This window comes from Cydia amplana, chromosome 1, assembly GCF_948474715.1.
Source record: "Cydia amplana chromosome 1, ilCydAmpl1.1, whole genome shotgun sequence".
NCBI lineage: Eukaryota > Metazoa > Arthropoda > Insecta > Lepidoptera > Tortricidae > Cydia > Cydia amplana.
The window spans coordinates 25,855,216-25,878,362 of NC_086069.1; the positions used below are offsets into that span (position 1 = coordinate 25,855,216).

The window sequence follows — 23,147 nt, forward strand, 5'->3', positions numbered from 1 at the left end:
ATATATTCTGTCTATAAAGTATGTAGTACAATTAGAATGTTACAGATATTATTGAACACAAAAGGCGATATATCACCATTTGATTTTTGATGAAATTCCCAGATGGCAGATACTTATGGAGGGTTGTTTCATTCGCTACTATTGATGCTGACTGTACCAGGTCCAAAGAACCATATTGCACAATCATTATAAAAGTATAAAATTTTGAAAGTAGGCTATCTGAAGAACTGAGCCTTCTTTGATGCAAGAACCTTAGTTATTTGGTCTTGGTAAGTATGTTCTAAGAAAACCTAAGGTAAACGGAATAGTGAAGAAAAACATACGACTCTATTAAATTTAAACGCTAGAAGAAAATGCAGCAATATTGTTTTCCGATATTTTCATTCGCAGTCCGGATTGGCATTTTCACAGCGCTCTCCGCTATAAAGTTCGCAATATTTACACCAGTTAATATTAAAAACGAACAAGAGATCCAGGCAAATGCCAGGGCACATAACACAACAGCACAAAATTGCAATAAACCGGGATCTGGCCGTTATGAGGACTGCACGGGCAACAATGGTTACGCATTTACACCCAAGAGACGTAAGTGCCTTGGACCTTTTGCGTGTATTCGCCGTTTTCAGTATCCCAACATCACCTGTAGCTTTAAGGTAAGAACGACGTAAGTGATTATACTTTTTGACCAGGATTCCGTCTTTTTAGGTTATATTTGGTCTCCGAACAGCTGGATAAGTCACGATGAGCCAGCGAACGACTTATTACCTGCCTTTTATTGCTGAAAACCAATTAAGTATACTGGAGCGAAAAAGGGATTCAGATCGCAAATTTAAGGCGATTGCAGTCTAGATTGAGAGAAGATTGAATAAGATTACAGAAATTGTAGATAGTTGTCACTAATTGTGTTTTTATTGGACTATGGAGCAATGAAGATTTAAGAAACGATTTAGTTGCGCATGGAATCTATCTAAGTCATATTGGTTTATTTATCTTTATGAATACAAAGCAGTTTAATTTAGGATTGTAGGTATGTAACCAATGATAACAAAACACTTCATTGGACTATAATAAGTGAAGTCGCCTTCATACCCTAGTTAATATGAAATTCAAGGGACTCTGAGCCAAGATAATAATATTGTGTGCTTAGTGTCAACTGCCAGCGGCCTTGTGGTCTGGCTTGGCAATCGTGCGTTCCAAGAAATAACCAGATTTGGTAAAGTTTTAGTCGATAGGCAAACATAATTAATTATACACTCATGGACAAATTTAGTGGAACGCAAAAAAAAAGTTTAGTTACATTTTGAAATTAAATTAAATTAATTAAACCTTTTTTTGCGTTCCTCTAAATTTGTCCATGAGTATACTAACATACAGGGTGTCCCAAGAAGTAGTGATATACTGAAGCTGGGAGGTAGAGGACCTAGAGGGCTATCTGAATCACCCCCATGTATGTTCCGCGATTTTTCGTATTTTCGGAGTTATGATTTTTTTTAATTTTTCACCTATCGCCGAGTACGATGAGATTTTTATTTATGGTGACGTGAATTATTGCGGTAGATGCTTGATTTTTTTTGTGTGCTAAGCTGATAGATAGGCCAATTCAGTATGGTAACATTTACTATCGTTAGATCTTTGAATGGAATTAAAAAAAAAATAATGCCAAGAAAGATAAAATTACCCAGTATGTTCACTACTTCAAGGGCGCTTAAAAAATAAAACATACGAACAAACTGACGAATAATCCACCCAGTACTCAACTAACTTTTTCCCTTAAATATTCCAATATTATATAATTAGCCGACCATTCGGAATAATAACTTGCCAAAACAAATAAAGTCAATAAAGATTCAAAATACAATGAAATTAAAGGCCTTTTTACAGGCCTCTGAATGATTACAAGTTAATTTAAATCGGAAAATAATTAGGTACCTACTAAAAAAAATATCTTACATTCCTAGGTGTTTGGATGGTTGCGCCCTGTAGCCCGGGCGTAAGAATACGGCTACGGCATCCCCTGTCGTAAAAGGCGACTAAAAGGGGTCCTTGGGGTCGGAAACGGTCGCAGCTAGGGACTGCGACTGCAAAAAGAGGAGACCCATAAAGGGGCTCAGCGCTAGGACGGCACTGGCGGGTTCATTGGAGATCCCAGAGCCGTCCGAAATGCGCCGAGGAGGACAACTGGGAGGTTTTTAGTCGGTGAAAGTCCGACATAACCTCCGCGCTGTCCCTGCGGTGCGGAGGTATCCATAACGTGAAAACGACATAACCGGCTGTCAAACGATAAGCAGCTGATTTTGCTAGGTCCCTTGTAATTATTTTAATTTTAATAATATTTCATGTAATATTAAGCATTATAAGTGTGAATTAAATAGTTTTAACATTAAGTTATATGTATAAATAATAAGTGAAGTGCTTTAGTGACGTTTACAAGTGTCTTGTAATATCTCAGATTTGTAGCCGTTAGAGGTTATAAATTTGAAACCTGTGTTCGCCTTGGAATCCTTTCTGGATTTTTTATCACTAGTATTTACCAAGTGTGTTTATAATAATCATTGTACAGGGTTAGAACACAGTGTAGACACAGTCAATCGTCACTATTTCATGTAAGTACGTACCTAAATATCGCTTGGCGTGAGTAAGCGATTCCTTGTTTATTTTGGGTTTAATACAAATTGCGAAACCATCTACAATGCTAACCCGCAGAGCAGCCGCAGCGGCTCGCCAGCAGGAGACTGATAAACTCCAACTTACCTTGCTGGAGTTGAAAATATCCAAGGAATCTTGTGCTCAATTGCTCAGTGAAAGGGAAGACAGTGAGAAGGAACTATTATTAGTAATTAATAGCAATGATAAGCTGAAAAAGGAACTGTGTGCGTTAGAAACTGATTACAATAATGTAAATTCAGAGCGGGCCCGGCTTCAGGAGACGGTTGACAGGTTCACTGAGTGTAGTGCTGCGTATGAGCAGGCCCTGAAGGACATCAACTCATTGGAGAGAGCACTGCACGACGCCCACGAACAAATCTATGAGCTACAGGAGGCCCAAAACAATGCAGCAGCGGCACACACTCAGACCTTGTTCGAAGAACTGGTCCGGCCCGACTCTCAGTTGGTTGCCGCACCAATTGAAAACCCTGTGGCCACTACAGTTTTAGCCAATGATACTACCACACCAAGGTTAGTAAATTGCAGCGGAAACAAACTAAAGAAATATATTAAATTAAATAGACTCATGAAAAAAAAACAAAAGTTGTCAAAAATAAACAAATTGTTTTTAAAAAAACTGAGATTCTGTAAAATTAATGTTAATTTAGTGGATAAGTTAGATTTGTATTCTGCTCAGTTAGAAAATAGTCAATTACAATATGAAACCGACACACAGACTTTAAAATTAAAAATTCAGAGTTTGGAGGATTCAATACAATCCCTAGAAACAATAAATGACAGTTCGAAAAAGGTGATTAATGAATATTCTTTGGCCATGGATGACTTAATATCCCAGATTAAGCTTAATTCAGAGCGGTTTGAGTCACTGACCAATGCCCAGTCATGTGCTTGTAGGCAAGTGACTGAACATTTGTCGACCAGTGTACTTGACCCAAGCCTGTGTGACGGTTTACCACACCAGCAATTAAATGATAATAGCTCCTTCCACACTACACAACAAAGCACACCTAAACCTAATGTTATTATGTATTGTGATGAAATTGGAAGCAATATGGGCTCATTTTTAAACTTTTACCTAAAGGGACTTAGTACAATCAGCAACTGTCTGCCTCATAGTAGTTTTGAAAATATCTTAAGACAAATTTTAAATGACAGTAATATTAATTCTAAGACAACACTGCTTATTCTTATGGGGAATAGGGGTAATGTGAACAAAAATAATTTAATTAAATACTTTGAACAGTTAAACTCACTGGCAGTGCATGAAATTATTTTTTTCACATTCCCCTATTGTGAGCAAATGTCAGAGGCAGAAAATACCACTAGACATAAGTTAAATATATCTCTATATAATCTTTGTACATATAGTAGTAAGTTTAGGATAATTGACACTAACAATTTTGTTAGTAAATACCATATGCCTATGGTGTTTTTGACTAAAGGCAAGTATTGCCTTTCAAATTATTACAAAAGACAAATAGCTTTATCGCTATCCTATTTACTTGACATTTCTGCCAAGAATTTGGCAGTCAATTCTGCTCCTATTGAGCAGCCCAGTATGAACATGGAATTGGTTCCAGTCATAACCAATGATTTAAACTAGCTGTTAAGACAAAAGATTCTGTCTCTGGCAATTTAGTTTTAAATAAATATAATGAAAAATACTGCAAACATGGAAAGTATATCCACCTGGTGCATCAAAATATTCAATGTATTAGAGGTAAAGATTTACAGATTGAACTTTTTTTGAATGATTTTAATATTGATATTTTATGTATTACTGAACATTGGTTAAATAATAATGAATTAATGCCTCAATTTAATAATCACCAGGCGGGAAGTTCGTTCACCAGACTTAGTTCCATACATGGTGGGTCATTAATTATATTAAATAGTCAGTTAAAATTTAAGGAACGTAAGGACATTGTATCCATGTCTGTTGAACGGACTATAGAACTAAGTGCAGTAGAATTGGAGCAATTTATTGTTGTCTGTGTGTATAGGCCGCCATTAAGTAATTTTGAACTATTTGAAAGCATAATGGAATCTGCCCTACTTAAAATATCATCTTCTAGTAAGAAATTGCTTATATGCGGCGACTTTAATGTAAATATTTTGGAAAATTCAACAATGTCTTGTAGATTATTGAATCTTTTCAAATCTTGTAATCTCAACCACATGTTTATGGAGCCCACTAGAGTGACTGCCTCTAGTGCAACCTGTATTGATAATATTTTCACTGATATTTTTCCTATTACTAAAAAAGTTATCAGCAATTTAGAATCAGACCACTTAGGTCAATTAATGGTATTTGAGGCATTAAGGAAAAATACTATGAGAAAACAAATAACTTTTGTACCAGTAACCTCGGACCGCGTGGAAAGAATGAAGCAAAGTTTAGTTCAGGCGCTACCCTTTTTGTCTTCCGATATGAGTCCTAATAGTATGTATAATTCATTCTTTCACACTTTTATGGAACATTATAATGCGATATTCACCTCAAAATCGGTCGTAGTTAATGGTGCATCAGTTTTTAGTGAGTGGGCTACTGCGGACTTACATCAACGAAGACGTGAACTGTATGCCTTGTATGAGGAACGGCGGTTTAATCAGAGTGATGAATTTAAAGAACATGTCAAGGAATATTCGAAGAAGTTTAAAGTAGATTGTCATATAGCTAAGCGAAATTATCTAAGTCAGAAAATAAAAAGTAGTTCCGACATTATTAAAGCAACCTGGAAAGTAATAAATGTGGAGACTGGTCGCTCGAAACACACAATTAAAGAAATTAAACTAAATATTGATAACAAAATTATAGATTCCAATTTAGAAGTAGCTACAGAATTTGAAAAATTTTTCACCGAGGTACCAGTATCCACAACTAAGGATTTAAATTCATCACCCTCATCTGCTGTTACATTATTAAAACATAACGCTCCAGAGTGTTGTGGAGACCTTCATTTTGAACATGTTTCTACCTCAGATGTAATAAAGGCGTTTAAATCAATTAATGTCAAAAAAACTAATGACCTCTGGGGAGTCTCTGTCCATGCTGTCAAATCCTTAGTAGAAATTGTAGCGCCTGACTTGGTAGTTATATTTAACAACAGTGTTGATTGCGGCGAGTTTCCTGATTTAATGAAACATAGTAAAGTAACTCCTTTATTTAAATCTGGTAGCAGCTCTGACCCCACTAACTTTAGACCGATATCTGTGCTACCAACATTTAGCAAGATTTTTGAAAAATTAGTTCTTTCTCAATTAGTACGACATTTTAACGTTAATAATTTAATGCATAATAAGCAGTTTGGTTTTACGCGGGGTCGCTCAACAACCGATGCTGGTGTTGAGCTAATTAAGCATATTTTAGATGCCTGGGAGGAGTCACGAGATGCTTTAGGTATCTTCTGTGATTTGTCTAAGGCCTTCGACTGCGTTTGTCATGAAACATTAATCAGGAAACTTCATTATTATGGAGTTAGAGGATCGGCACTGAATTTACTTAAGTCCTACTTAAATGGTAGAATACAAAGGGTCGATGTGAGTGGACAGCGATCACCGGGGTCATTGGTCTCTATGGGTGTACCGCAGGGGTCAATATTGGGGCCTTTCCTGTTCCTTATCTACATAAATGACTTGCCATTCCTTGTAAAGACCCACCATGATATAGTGTTGTTTGCAGACGACACCTCACTTATTTTCAAAGTCAAACGACAGCAACAAGCTTACAATGATGTAAACGATGCTATTTCAAAAGTAGTAAATTGGTTCAATGTTAATAATTTATTGTTAAATGAGAAAAAGACTAAATGTATTAAGTTTGTCACTAGTAGTAACGTTAGGCATGTGCAAACAAGTGTCATTGTGAAGGATGAGGAATTAGAATTAGTTGATAGTACAGTTTTTCTTGGTATAACTTTAGATTCTAAACTCCAGTGGGGTCCCCATATTGCTACTCTTTCGAATAGACTGAGTTCTGCAGCTTTTGCAGTGAGCAAAATCCGTCAGTTAACTGATGTGAAAACAGCTCGATTAGTATATTTTAGTTACTTCCATAGCATTATGGCATATGGTATTTTACTATGGGGTGGTGCTTCAGAGATAAATACCATTTTTGTTCTGCAGAAGAGGGCTATTCGAGCAATATACAAAATGAACCATAGAGACTCACTTAGAGATAAATTTAAGGAAATTGACATAATGACAGTGCACTGTCAATACATTTATGAGAATATTCTGTATGTACATAAAAATATTGTAAATTTTAGAAAAAATTGTGAAATTCATAATATTAATACTAGAAATAAACATAAGCTCGCAGTGCCCTTCACTCGGCTCCATAAAATTAAAAAATCATTCATGGGTAATTGTGTGAGATTTTATAATAAACTTCCAAACCATATTACTGAATTATCTATTAATAAATTTAAGAATTATGTAAAGCGTAAACTTATATCTAAAGCGTATTATACCACACAAGACTACATGAATGATAAAACAACGTGGGATTAATTGTTATTCGAAATGATTATTTATATATTAGGTATATTTGATTAATGATGAGGAAATTGATATTCCGAATATTCCGATGTTTGTACTTCTTTTGTGTTTTTTATTTATTTATTTGACATTTAGATTTTATTCTAGAAACATTCTAGACTAGTATTTTTTATACAATTTTTTTTTCATGTTTGACGATCCTTTTGTGAAATTCTTAAATTTGTGTTAAATTTGATTTGTATAATAATCCAATATTATTATGGAATAATAACATCAATAAATTGCTCTGATAATTAGCTTAAGATAATTTATAAGTATGTTACGATTCATAAGTGCTTGTTGCTAGGCCTACATGAATAAAGATATTTTTTGACGGATTTTCCTCCCAATAAAAAAAAAAAAAAAAAAAAAAAAGGTGTTTGGATGGTTAAAGTTATATTATTTCACACAAAGACGCATTTATAATAAGTTTTATCTAGAAATATTAAATACGTCTAATTTTGGCGTTTTACTTGTTTTTAGAAATGTGGGCATCTTATAAATAGTAGGATGATAAAATCTAGTCAATTAAGTGGATTTCTGCCAAATATCCTTAGTTTTAGCAATATGTGAAAAAAGCTTTTGAATAAAACGATAATAAACCGATTTCTCGTTCCTTTTCTTATTTTTTATAATATTCGAATAATTATTCGAACATTCGAATAATTATTCGAATACGTCGTCAGAAAAAGTCGAATATTCGAATATCTGAAAGTTTCGAATATTTGCAAGCCCTACTTAGCACACAAAAAAAATCAAGCATCTACCGCAATAATTCACGTCACCATAAATAAAAATCTCATCGTACTCGGCGATAGGTGAAAAATTAAAAAAAATCATAACTCCGAAAATACGAAAAATCGCGGAACATACATGGGGGTGATTCAGATAGCCCTCTAGGTCCTCTACCTCCCAGCTTCAGTATATCACTACTTCTTGGGACACCCTGTATATAATTATAACAGATCCGACACGACTCTGTCAGCTACGGCATCTGTATCTACAAAATTAACGAGATTATATTTAAATTTGATGTCTACATCCTTTGAACAAACCTGTTCTTACTACGCATAATAAAATATCATACGATGCCGACAAGGGATTTGTCTCTACTCTGAAATACCTACATCTAACTTTATTAAATGATGAAACCATTTATACAGCACTTGCAATATCAACCTTCAGTATACGTGTTTAAAGTAAATTTTTCATGAATATGTAAATATTAGTTACAGGAGTTTGTGTAAGTTAGTAGTTGCTTGAATAGTTTATTCCAATCTGAGTGTCGTGAGAAGCAATCTCGGCTCCTAATCCAGGTAGGATCTTGACTAACAACAGTAACAACACACTAGTTATGAAAACAATTTGATTGGATTATTGTGTGTGTGTAGATTGGGTAGATCTTCCCTTACATATCGGTATCCCCAATCCCCCATGTGAGGGGTAGGGCCAAATTTAAACCGATTGACTAATTACATAATATTTCGGTAATTTCCTATTCAGTTTGATGATTTACTATTAGCATTTCGGTAAAGAACACATCGTAATAACATCACTTGCTAATCTTAACCCTACCCATATACTATAGGCTAAAAATGCCTAAATATTGTATCATTAGAATTACGCAACATAATGTTTTAATTAACGCCCCATTAGCTAGACCCTAATGACTCCTCACAATCTTAACAACAATTTGATGAGGCCTTAATGGGCATAGGTCACGTAGGTACATAGGTCTCGTGGTAGGGTATCTCTCTATATTTGTCGTTTAAGCCGATTCTAACTACTTCACCCCTAAATAAACAAATGAATGAGTTAAAATACGAGTCCTCAAATAGGTACATGTTCAATAAAGTCAGGCACTCACCCTTCTTTTATTATTGAAAAGGTGAAGTGCTAAAGAGCAAAATGGTGGAGTGTCTAGTGATGCGACATTGGCAATTGCTTTTCCAGGAATAGTTACGTAGGTCAGAAATACTGCCGCACTAGTGTAGAGATACTAAGTATTGAACAATTTAGCTGACAGGTGCCAGTGATAAAGATTTAAGGATGACTCACGCTAGACCGGGCCGTGGTCGGGCCGGGGCTTCCGGCGCTTCGTTTTCTATGGAAAGCACCACGTGATCACCGATCAGCTGTCATAGAAAATGACATGTCGGACTCCTCGGCCCGGGCCCGGCCCGGTCTAGCGTGAGTCATCCTTTTTGTTAATTCGAACTTAAAAAATAATAATTAAGCAATTTTTCAGCAATCTAATTTTGACTCATTTGTTCATTATTTACTGGTAGCTCCTTATACTTGTTCGTTGCTCCATCTAGCCTCCTAAGGTTCAAGAAATTTAAATTATTTTCTGTTAAAATTTGTTTTGTTTCGTTCAATTTTCAAACAAAAGAGAATTAATTTTATTATTTGCAATATTGGTTCAAATATCACTGTCGCGGATGTGTGTGTGTGTGTTGTAAGGAGGATAGTAGACAAATGTTGTTGCTGGCAATATTCCATTAGGTACTTTCAAGTTTTTCACATCACTAGGGTTGTCGACAAGGAGGTGTCGGGAAATTCGAGTTCGAGTAAATCTCGACGTCTGAGAGCGTCAGAATTGTCGCATAGATGCTGATCGTTATATTGCCCACTTGGATTACTTTATCCCTTTTTGACGAAGTATTCTTTGATTTAACGATTTTACAGCCAATCAGAAATAATACAATTGATTAATTTGTTTTTATTGTTACAAATAAACTTCAATTCTGCCCAGCTTTGTCCCGGGGAAAGAAACGATAGCGACTGCCATTTAGGTAACACAGCAAATAAATTAAGTTTGTACTTAATTGTAAGATTGAACGAGAAAACTAGTGAGTGCTCAATGCTGAAATATATACTTACTTGTGTTATGGTCAGCTCGCTTTCATGAGATGTAACTCAGTTTATCAGCTAGGGAATAAAATTATATCCGTAGCGGATATTCCCGACAGCGACTTTATTGCTTTCAAGCAAACATGAAATAGGTAAGTATGTACGTATAATATCTAAAGTTACGCAACTACCTATTTAATCTAGTAGTGTCTGACCTAAACCGGATTTTGTATAGTACATATTTAATAATATAAATGTTTTTTTTTTGTATTATTTTTTATGTGTAAATTATAAAGTTAAATGAACTATTAAAATTATATTACACTCAAACCGAAGCTTTGGTTTTGCTCTACCTTCGGCCGAAGTCTGATTTTTATGCCAAAACCTGACGAAACCGTAAACGAAACTTTGGCCGGACACTATTTGCTGGTTCTAAAGGTTCGACAGATTTTTGGCCGAAGTCGAACCTTCGACCGAAACCAAATAAAAGTAAGTAACTTACAATAGTTACAATTAGGAAAGGATAAATAATTACAAAGGCGAACTTATGCCTTTGAGGGATCCTATTTACCTATGTACTTCTTTGTTTCACTAGGGCTGTTTACCACCATTTTTTGGCATTAAAGTTATATCAAATATTACTTATAAGTATGCGGATTTTACAGCTTTGTAAAACTACGGTCTGTTAATAGCTAGTACCTACCTTTTGCAATACGTATGGGTATGCAACCCTTGTCCCACTCTTTGCGACTCAAACTCACAACCTCGCCCTGTCTCTATTTTCTTTCAATACTCAAGAGCGACAGGGATACCAAATTGTTTCGAATATAGAAATACTACATCCACATGAGTATCGACATAAAAGCTTTGTCTTGCTAATGCACCGGCAAGGGAATAGAAATAGCACTTTCGTCCCTAGGACTCTTATTAGAACAAGCTACGTATGGAAATGTCGGCTTTGAGACTAGTTTCTATGCACTATCGACCTTTGCCTGTGTACTTTACAACGATGTTTAAATACCGCGTGCATTTCATAGTCCCTTGGGCCGTATAATTCGATAGGTACATATGAAATAAGGATTTTGGTTTTATTAATTTCCGCTCGGTACAGTCAGCTTTATTTTTTATTTTATTTATTAAGTACAACCAAATCGTATGTATTACATATGTTGCATTACAATAGTCCCAGAGTACTTTACCTGATACAATACGACAATTATGGAGTACATAGCGTTGTCCAAGTATAGTGTTGGGAACGAGATCATACACTATGGAACATGAAAAACGTTGAATTTTAAAACAATTAAGTAATTAACTAATATGTATATACATTATTTACAATTTTGTGACAATCCTTAAACAAATAAATACCAATACTAATAATTTAATACAGATTACCTATTACTTGAAACTAAATATTATTTACGTTTTGGTAATATCTTAGATTTAAATGTGCGTAGACGGTCATGAAAGATGTCTATGAAATTTTTGTGGTAAGACTATTATAACTCTTATTAGCTTAGCATTTGTATGCAGCGGTGCTAAGCTAATAGTTTTGCGGACTGTACCTAAAAGTTGCTGGAAAGCGCTTTTATATTTTTCAGACCGTTTACCTCTACTTGAGTTGCTGTATTCTGTATTATTTTCTTATATTGAGGTGTGCAAAAAGAAGTTTTACTTTTTTTTATCTAGGTAGCTGTGTCTTTATTTATTTCATCCCTTCCGTTTTTCTCTTCTTTTAAGGAGAGACCCAACATTTTTACGTTCTTGTACGACATTTGTACGCATTCTCTGTCCGTCCAAATATTTTACTTTAACATTTTTGAATGATTCACGGTTAGTTTCACCAGTACCATTACCACATTAGTTTGACAGTGACATAAACGCCATCGAGAACGTAATTTACTTTCTATGCATCTCGCTCGTACTCGTATATTAGGGCAAGCGAGATGTGTAGAAAGTAAATTACGTTCTCTAAACGTTTATGTCAGTTTTGACACTGTCAATGACTCATGGTACGGGCTCAGCCTTATATCGACCGGGATATGCCGAGATATGCGGGATAAGTCTATTTTACTTTAATTCTAAAGAATGTAATAAACTAATAACTATGTAAGATTAGCCAAGCTATCAATATCACAGTAAATCTTGCAAGCAAGTATTTCACGAAGAATTTTAATAAACTGTACACTGTCTCTAGAGCTTGTGGGAAATTAGTTCAAACCAGAAGAGACACGAGAATGAATAGATTGGTAAACTTATACTCTTTTGCACTTCATGATTGTAGAATGTAGATGGCGTCAATGTAACATCTTATTAGGACCAGGCCCCACTGGCATAGACTATATATAGGTAATACTAGACCGCTACGCCAATCCTCCTGACTTGCTCGTAAACAAAACTGCTTATTTTCGTAGTCGACATCTAGGGTCAAATAGAAGATTTATCGGTACCGCTACTAGACGCATGTAACATCCTGGAGTTACAGGCGTCCATAGGCTACGGAGACCATAACCATTAGGCGCGTATGCTTGTTTGCCACCTACGTAATATAAATAAACTCACCACTCTTTGATAATAATTTCTCTATTTCGGTTCAACAGTTTCAACACCCAAGCTCTATAATAGATTTTGTACAGATTTGACAATCCTTTATATTATACTGTAAGTCTTTGGTTGAAACCCAGAGAGCAAGCACTCTTGACAAAGTTGCTTCATTGTCCCCGACTCAATTTTACATGCTTTAAGGATGTTTCATATCACACCGTAGCGAGCAAGGCTAATAAATTGGCCTAACATCAGACGGACTTAAGGATGACTCACGCTAGACTAGGCCGGGGCCGGGCCGGAGCGTTCGGCGCTTCGTTTTCTATGGAAAGCACCACGTGATCACCGATCAGCCGTCATAGAAAATGACGTGTCGGACGCCTCGGCCCGGTCTAGCGTGAGTCATCCTTTACCGGGAGGCAAATTAGAACGTACACTTTGACATCTATAACATGTCATTTATAGATGGTCAAGCAGATCTGGTCAGTAGAAAAAGGCGGCAAATTTGAAAAATGTAGGCGCGAAGGGATATCGTCCCATAGAAAATATGAATTTCGCGCCTTTTTCTACTGACACAGAATAAATAATAGTACTAAGTACAGAAGACTCGCTCTCTAACAAAACGCGTCTGTCACGATCAGCACAGATATGGCCGCTAGGTGGCGACAGCGCCACGCGGGGCTTATGGCTTTCCCCAAAATTGGGGCGGAACGGATGTACTTTTAGCTTAGCTACCTGTAGCAAAGCGACGAAATCGCGGAGTGAGACACGGGCGGCCGGGAGGCAAATTAGAACATTTAGAACGTACACTTTGACATCTATAACATGTCATTTATAGATGGTCAAGCAGATCTTGTCAGTAGAAAAAGGCGGCAAATTTGAAAAATGTAGGCGCGAAGGGATATCGTCCCATAGAAAATTTGAATTTCGCGCCTTTTTCTACTGACACAGAATAAATAATAGTACTAAGTACAGAAGACTCGCTCTCTAACAAAACGCGTCTGTCACGATCAGCACAGATATGGCCGCTAGGTGGCGACAGCGCCACGCGCGGCTTATGGCTTTCCCCAAAATTGGGGCGGAAAGGATATACTTTTAGCTACCTGTAGCAAAGCGACGAAATCGCGGAGTGAGCCACGCCTGCTACTGACAAGATTTGCTTGACCGTCTATAGTTATAGTATGGCTCTTCTGAGGTGAACTTTTCGCTTCGAACCTTAATCATATCATATCAGTCGCGCGTGAATTTCGCTCGTATTTTTCCGTATTCGTGTATTGGCGCGAGCGAGACGCACAGGCGGATGAGAACAAAATGACATCATTTAGATAAGAAAATGTAAGTTTGGGTTGGCCTCCGGGTGCTCCTAAAAAAACTAGTGTCGGGCATGAAACCTTCCTGAAATGACATGCATTCATATGCTACGGTAACAGTATTTTCCTTGTGTTGTTGTGGTGAAAAATTTTGTTCTCACCCGGTGGCTTGCCTTGAAACTTGAAACCCTCGCAACGCTCAAGATTCCACTTTTCGAACTACTCGCTACGCTTTATGTCCAATTTTAGAACCTGCATGAGCTACAGCGACATTGATCCTTGTAAAACAAATAACAATTCTAAGCTCGGCACAGTGTATCATGAGCCATATTTAATGTGGAACGCTTAAACCAATAAACGTTTTGATATCTTCATGTAGTTACGTATTCTTAAAGCGTATCATATATTACTTCGGGGCACAGAGAACGGCTTTCTCAACACTCAAGTTTTTGGATAATGACACTTGCGCTGTTCGACTGGGATAAATTAAGCGCAATCTTACCTAAGCGACGGATCGTTACAAGATTTCTATAATTGAAGCTGGGGCATCGTATTCATGGACTACTATTTTAGGTAGATACTTAGATCAAATAAATTTAGAAAGTAGATACTTAGATCAAATAAATTTAAAAAAAGTTCACTTCAGGTGACTTCGCTGGACAATACAATAAAAGTTAACGACTCGGGTACCACGTCGTCTTAAGTTTCAAGATGACATGTACTGGGACCGCGTCGAGCACCAGTACGTTTACCATCTTCTTTCTTATTTTTAATATCGCTGTAAACAGGTGTATCTAAACCAAAATGGTGGGTTTTTCCAGCTGCCGCGGAAAGATAAATCTCGAGGCATAGACGGTTATGACCCAAGAGCCTTCGTGTCCCAGACCAGCTATCATGGTCGCATTTTTATCACCTGTCATGCAAGGTGTCACTTTCGTACTTACATATTTGTTAGAACGTGACAGCCATGGTGACAAATGATAAAGATCCGGCCATCTTAGTCCTACTGACTTAAGAGTATTAATTGATATTTCCTGTACGGATATGATGGTCGTTCTTGTCTACGTGACAGCGTGATAAAACGGTGTCCGTCACTTTCTTTCCCACGGTGTTAAACAGTGACAGTTATATTATCACGTGGATAAAGATGGATAAAGCTATCCATAATAGGCTGGCTGTAACAGTCTTTGCAGAAAAGAGTTGGTAATATTTGTTGTGGCTTGCTCGGACGGTAACAAAGCAAATTACAAACTAGTAGCTAAGTCAAAGGAGGAAGGGAATGAGAATTTATAAAGCTTTAGTTTGTTGATGATGTGGTCTAGAAGCTTTCGAGTTTTTGTCCTGCTGCATACGGATATGTGGTCGTATTTGTTTTGTCTAGCAGGATAATGACATTGTTTGTTTCTTTCAATTACGTGGTGATAAAAAGTGACACTACTATATATATATTATTACTTATACAGAATTACAGAGTATACAGATACACTATATACAGTGAAAACTGGTTAATTTAAATTTCAAGGGCCCGACCATTTTATGTCAATTAAATTAACTGATAAGAGTAATGAGGTGTATCACTTATCGATCGTGCCAAATGTTTAAATGTTTTTAGAAGTAGATACTACAACAGCGGGCTCAGCACGGTTCCATTTTTATCGACTATCACTATGCCCGTCACTTTCGCACTTACATACTTGTTAGAACGTAACAGGCATGGTGACAAATGATAAAAATGTGACCGTGCTACTAGGGCTGGTCTAGTTTGTAAAGAACCACCGTTTACTAAGCCAGATAATGTTGGGCATAATAGGCAATGTTAGCAATCTTAGGAACTTATACAATTAATAGAGATGCCTTAAAATAGGTTTTCAAGAAAGTTCTCCACCGGAAGCTATTCAAAATTATACTTAGGTAATGGTTTGGGTAATGGTAAGCCATAACAAGTACATAATACATAATTTACTTGAGAGCTACGATTTTTGTCCGGCCGAATGAGGAATGCCTACTGCGAAAATTAAACTTTTGTTAGAAGTAGGTAAGTACATAAAAAGGCTACAAACTAAACAAACTTATCTGTGACCTTTTATACCGCCCTTAGAGAGCTGATTGCGAAACTTTGACAAATACTGCTGTTTGTATTTTGTATCCTCTAGAAGGACTCAACATTTGGTTTAGAGTCCCGCAACGTCTAACACCAACTTATTAACTTTTGCCACCGCTATAGAATTTTAAAGACTTTTGAAACATTTTTTTTAATTTATTATGGCTTCTAAACTACTTACGAGTACCATTTAAACTAATACGAGTATAAAACAAGCTAAAAATGTATTATTGGGGCCGATTTATATTACGTATTCGTTAGATTTCGATAAAATTTGACTGGTTTTAAAAGTGTAGACGTTCCCGGGATAAGTGGGGCCTAAATATGACTACAAATCTACCCTGTTTATTTCTAGAAAATACACGAATTATCCGCACTTATACCAGATCTGCACTTAACTCAATAACCTGTACTAATTTTTTCGGGGACACAGAGAGTTGTGTATCTATATGGGCCTTAGTTGCCTGACAATAAATGATATTTAATTTAAAGAGTTTATTAAATTTATAAATAATTATTTTATTCATAATGGTGTCATCTTGTTTTACATCTACCGTCCCGTTGTACGAAAACATCTGAAAACAATTTCAACAATTAATAATGATGTTTCGTGAAGTTGGTAGACCTGAATTAATTTATCATTGTATCCATCACGTTCTGCAAAATTAAACTTGTGTTTACTGTAGAATTCCATTTTAAAGCTCATTCGTGGAGTTCAATAGCTTGTAAATTTTAATTTGAAATGTTGATTACTAATAGTACCTACGTAGGATTTTCCGTAAAATAAATAGTAGATAGATACCTATTACTCTATTTACGACTCTGCTTGCTTGCTAATTTAACCACCGAATATTAAAATAGAGTACTACTTATATAAAGTAGGTACACAACAGTTCAACCTGTTCTCATTAGTTTTAAACTGTGGTCGTCCCGAGAATTTGGTATTGTTTTCCAAACCGCAAACCGGAGAAGCCTTAAAACAAAGGATGGCGGTAACCGTCCCAAATTCTCAGAGAAAAAAGTATGGTTGTCTGTAAAGTCGGTTTACAGACGATAATTTTGCGTGATAACGTCATAAGAAAACATTGATGAAAAACTGCATACTTTTATACGTTACCATGGAGATCTGTCCACAACGTGACACTTTTTCGTGCATGATACCAGTGTTCATCGATTTATAAGACGTTATCACGTGAAAAATAGTAATTTGATTTGTTCCGTAGTTGTAAAGGAATCCAGATACTCACTAACACCGCAGTTCCGAGCGCAAATAAACCGGCCCGGGTTAAAGTACGTTACGTTGTTAGATCCGCACACGGGCTTGTATTCTGTGCTCGATTGGCAATCCTGCACACATTGTCTCTGCGTGGGAGTATCGCAACTGTAAACAGAGGCGTTTTGTCATGTTTTATGGTGCTGAAAGTTCGATTAAGCTGGCGCGTTGTACATTATACAATCGATAGTTTCTATCGCCTACGCCTTCGTTGTTGTTGCTAGCATAAAATTGGAATGGAACACTTTTACACATGATAAGTAGGTACGCAGGTTGAAGTAAATTTCTAAGCTGCCTTTTTATGTACCTTACTGATGGATACAATTTTGCAGCGCCTTGTACTATTTGTACTGCAAATTAAGGCCACCACACATCAGGATTCAGTTGTTTCTATTTGTGATTAAAATCAGATCTACCTAACCGCTTTTAGTGAACTGACATTCAAATCAATTCGTTTTGTCTACGTTGTCCTATGATTTATACGAATTGTAGGTAGGTATTGCGTCAGTATGCCCCAGTGGGCTATGTTGTCTAGAGGTAGCACCATACTAAAAGCATAAATACGTAATAAAACCGTTTATGGCCTGCATATTGACATAAAATGTATTGATCTAGTTGCCACTAGTAACCACACTCGTCTGGAACAAATTTAAATTGCGATTTAACTTATAATAACATTAATAACTGAAATTGGCCTGTATCCACGACTTATTGTTTATTGTTTATTACTTACCTCCGTGGCATCGCTGCCAAGAAATCTTAGGCGGATTAGAAACACTTTTTTGTCACGTTCTGAGGACGTCACTTTTGAGGTAGGCCACTTTCTGAGGAGGTAGGTTCGTCACTTTACAACATAGGTACTAGGTATCGCTTTTATGTCCGAATCGTACTATGCTACCTCGAAAATAACGTCCTCAGAACGTGACCTAACTTGAAAGTGACTACATAAGAAAGTGTCGCACTCCACCTAAAGGTAAATAATTACTAGATTTATTTTAATCACCTTTCTGTTTGCAATGGGAAACATTAAAATAAGGGTCAATTACTTACGTTTAAAAATTACACTTTAATTTATACATTTTAACAACAAATATTAAATATTGTCAAAATAGTCAAAAACAAGTGTTGTCCAAAAATTTATTGAGTTTTTCATTCGTTATTATATGTACCTGTAGGTACCTATCTATATTTTAATAAAGAAAACTATAAAAACCTATTCCTTATTCCAGCTTACAAAACATTTTCGCTTAAAAGTAACATTAAGCCTAGGTCGATGTCCGTCCGGGCAAAGTACCTATTTAGTTTAGGTACCTCAAAAAATGTAATTATACCCACCCATCTTGGAAAACAATGCTATCTGGGACAGAAGTAGTAATAGCAACGGGTTTTCCCAATATGGCCACCGGATTCTGATCTTCAACGCCTTGTGGGTTCTGATTTTGAAATGACATCTGGTTTCCATTTTGATTCTGGAACTGTTGGTTTCCCTGATTTTGATTTTGAAATTGGTTTCCAGGATTCCAATTGCCAGGTCGGGACTGGCTGATTCCATTCTGAAGTGGAATGTCGTCTAAAGTGCCAGTGTTAAAATTTTGGTTCTGTCCAATATTGTTCCCGTTAAAGTTTTGTGGGTTTGATTGGGAAGGGTATTGGTTTAACTGTTGGTTGTTCTGTTGATCTGGAAATTGTGGGTTTGATTGGGAAGGGTATTGGTTTAACTGTTGGTTATTCTGTTGATCTGGAAATTGTACCGGTGATGGGTATTGGTTTTGACCATTCCCAAAGTTATTTTGTGAGAACCCACCCTGAGGATATAGCGGTGTCGATTGAAGATGCTGATCTAAATTTGATTGCGCTTGATTTGGCGTTTGCATTTGTTGCCAATTGTTGAATTGTGCTTGTGGATTTTGCTGGAAAATAACATACGAGTACGTTTTAAAGGGGGTCCCGTTGTTTCCCATATAGTTTTAAGTCATAATGTATTGTTTGTCATATTATCATCAGTCATAAAACTGAAACCGTTAACATTTCAGGATTTTCGTTAGGTTATCCTATAGATAGGTTAGGTTAGGTTAGGTTTGTTTTATGGCAATCCTGAAGTGACGCGTTTCTGAACCAAATGAATTATTAGGTACTAACGAAAATTCGGGTAAACAATACATTATGGCTTAAAACTATTTGTGAAACAATAGAGACCCGTTTTAAAGATAGCAACAGCTTCTGACTTAAAGTTATACACATAAAGTTTGTCACAGAACTGTTTCATTTCAAACATAGACAGAGAGAATCATACTAGCTTTGCCTTACGCTAGTACTAGCGCCCAAAAGAATAGGATCAGTACCTAAGTATAGTTTTTTTGTTCTTATTTACTGCCAATAAAATAATAATAATAATATTTACTGCTTTTATTTATTTTCGTGATGCACACTTATTGATTTTCTTTTTTCCTTGCTGTTGTTGTCTGTACATGTCCGTACATGTTTTGTGATCGTCACGAATAAAAATATTTTATCTTATCTTATCCAATTTGGTTTGACCAACTATATTATGCGTGCTGTTGCTATAGCAGAAAATGCTTTTAGTTTAGTAGTAATTTGTTATTTTCAAAAGTACCCCGTTTATTTCGAAGCTACCCCAATACATCTTACATCAACATGGATATAATTATGTTACATTAAAAGCACTACCACTCGAAGGACAGGATAAAGGGTGACTTTTGCTAAACCGGCTGGACCGGGACCGGGCCGGAACTTCCGGTGCTTCGTTTTCTAATATGGAAAGCACCACGTGATCACATGTCGAACGCCTCGGCCCGGGCCCAGCCCGGTCTAGCGTGAGTCGTCCTTTTATCTAGGTACCTGATTGAGATATCCTGGCCCGTGGAATATTTGACCCAAAATATTTTCCAACCCGAAGAATCTTGTCTTTAGCTCCGGCTTCTGTGTTGTTGGTGTAATAGCAACATCCTTTGGATGTGCGGAAACCGCGGCTTTGGAAATAATACAATACAAATGAATTGATACAATTATGAGGAGAAATACATTTAAGATACTTAATGAATATCTGCGGCGTTTTTTTTTATGTTCGACACCAGAATTAAAATTCAAATTTAAAGACTTTCTCTTTCCAGTTGGTAAGGGTGGTATTCCACATGTCCAATGTGTGTTTTTTCTCACATTTTGCTTTAGAGAGAGAGAGAGTGAGACGCCATGAGATTGGACAAACATATGGGACAGATGGAATACCACCCTAAGATATTTAATTCTAAACATCTACCTTAACAAAAAACACTGCCCACATAGTAATCAAAACTTACGTTTGTGTTAGTCATAACACCACTTAGGTACCTAATAAGGTACAACAGAACAAACATATTGATAGCCCACTATACAGGTTGTCCCAAGAAGTAGTGATATACTGAAGCTGGGAGATAGAGGACCTAGAGGGCTATCTGAATCACCCCCATGTATGTTCCGCGATTTTTCGTATTTTCGGAGTTATGATTTTTTTTAATTTTTCACCTATCGCCGAGTACGATGAGATTTTTATTTATGGTGACGTGAATTATTGCGGTAGATGCTTGATTTTTTTTGTGTGCTAAGCTGATAGATAGGCCAATTCAGTATGGTAACATTTACTATCGTTAGATCTTTGAATGGAATTAAAAAAAAATTAATGCCAAGAAAGATAAAATTACCCAGTATGTTCACAACTTCAAGGGCGCTTAGAAAAATAAAACATTCGATTCATTTAAACTTTCGACATATTACGCACGGAAAGTGCTCATTCCCGCACTAGTTCGGGAAAGTAGCACCATTATGTACCTACTTACCTACTGTAATAATAGTTACCTATAGGTTCTTTTTAAATCAATGTTATACCAAGTAGTAAATCTGAAAATGTTTCACAGTGAGCCAGGAATCAAGTAGTACCTAAGTAAGTACTTACCTAAGATAAAACACATAAGCACTAACTCGTGTTTAAACATAATAAACATTGTTAATTTACTTTTGTTTACACTAGTTGTTTCACCATCGATCGAAATAACAAAACTGAACTATCACAAGACAAGTCTACCCACAACATCATTAAGTTGACCTACGTCATATGAAGTTACTCCAAAAATGATGTTACTAATGGCTTCACCAAAAAACTCTGTCTAATCTGGTTTTCTTAATTACTGAATCAATAAAACGATTATTGTCAAGTAATTAGGTAAACCTTTTATGTTGTTCCGTTTGTTAAGGGTTTTCCGGTTCTTAGTAGTATAAATTAATTAAAAATTCCGAGTGCGATTCTGATCAGCCTTGTAGAGTTTTTCGATAACTTATCTTTCTTGAGAAAATACATTTTAGTTTTAGCAGTCGGCAGGTAGTTCAAATCCTACTATTAGTATATAATTATGTATCTACCTATTTTAAAGAACGTAGATACTCCCTTTGTAAAGGTCGACAACGTACTTGTGATCCATATGTGTGAGTGGGTGTGTGTGTTTTATATAAATACTAGCGACCAACCCCGGCTTCGCACGGGTTAACAAATTAAATTATACACAAACCTTCCTCAAGAATCACTCTATCGATTCTTCAGTAGTTTTTGAGTTTATCGCGAACATACAAACACACAAATATAGGTACAAACAGACAGACGCGACGGGGGACTTTGTTTTATTAAGGTGTAGTGATACAAATCAAATTTAAATAACCTTAAAATAGGTATTTCAAAAATTACATAGCAATTAAATAACATGCAAATAATATCTACTTACCTACTTAATTACTTACTTAAAGCACAGATATTATAAAGTGCCGTACCGTACCTAAGGCGAAACTACAAAGTTAACCCATTAAAACGCAGGTGCCGCTAAGATGGACCCGAGCAATTACTGTGATAGTGGGCAATATGTCGCCATTAGATGTTAACGACCATTTGTCCAAGTTACAAAGTAAAAAGACAATATCACGGGCTCAGTGATTTATCCTGCATTTACTGCATTACTTACACACTCGTGCGCGAATTGTGGCGCGAAGCCTCGAACGCGAGTGTAGTGTAGTTCGGCCGCCGCTCCGGTGTGCGAGCGGGACATTGCTATTTACGTGTATGGCGCTGTCTCGCTCACATATCTAAGCGGCGTACGGATCAGAGGGTTTACCGCGAACACTACCGAAATTCGCAAATTGCGGGGATCTTTCTCTATTACTCCAATGAAGACGTAAATACGTTAGAGTCACAGCACAGAATAAATAATAGTACTAAGTACAGAAGACTCACTCTCTAACAAAACGCCTCTGTTACGATCAGCACAGATATGGCCGCTAGGTGGCGACAGCGCCACGCGCGGCTTATGGCTTTCCCCAAAATTGGGGCCGAACGGATGTACTTTTAGCTACCTGTAGCTAAGCGACGAAATCGCGGAGTGAGACACGCCTGGCCACAGAGAAAGATGCCCGCCATTACAAACTTTGATTTTCGACGTACCGTTTTACACCAAAGCAATAATTAAGATTATATTCGTTGTTTTAAACAATTTTGATTCATTATACGCATTGTAATATTTGAAATTATTATACATATTTATAAGTATCATATATTATACAGGGTCAAGCAGATCTTGTCAGTAGAAAAAGGCGGCAAATTTGAAAAATGTAGGCGCGAAGGGATATCGTCGCATAGAAAGTTTGAATTTCGCGCTTTTTTTTACTGACAAGATTTGCTTGACCAGCTATATCATCCCAAGTAAAAATTACTAACCAAAGAGAATTTGAAATAGAGGCGGATTATGTAGCCTCAGTAAATTTACTGCCATCTTTCGACGGAAGATTAAAAATGTTAGAACGCCATTTGAGTTTGATCCTT

General features: G+C 36.5%; 2 protein-coding genes across 2 annotated transcripts in view; both read right to left on the minus strand.

The window, feature by feature from the left end:
* The window catches only part of LOC134651525 (large ribosomal subunit protein mL38), a 253,231-nt gene that overhangs the window by 209,924 nt on the left and 20,160 nt on the right, over window positions 1-23,147 (minus strand). The window lies entirely within an intron of this gene.
* On the minus strand, window positions 16,528-21,314 carry LOC134651676 (TBC1 domain family member 5 homolog A-like). The gene is made up of 5 exons (XM_063506779.1): window positions 21,240-21,314; window positions 20,150-20,280; window positions 18,626-19,200; window positions 17,265-17,398; window positions 16,528-16,592 (listed from the first exon to the last, which is right to left on the minus strand). Exons 1-5 carry the CDS (start codon window positions 21,286-21,288, stop codon window positions 16,552-16,554), a joined length of 930 nt encoding a protein of 309 aa, XP_063362849.1. The 5' UTR covers window positions 21,289-21,314; the 3' UTR covers window positions 16,528-16,551.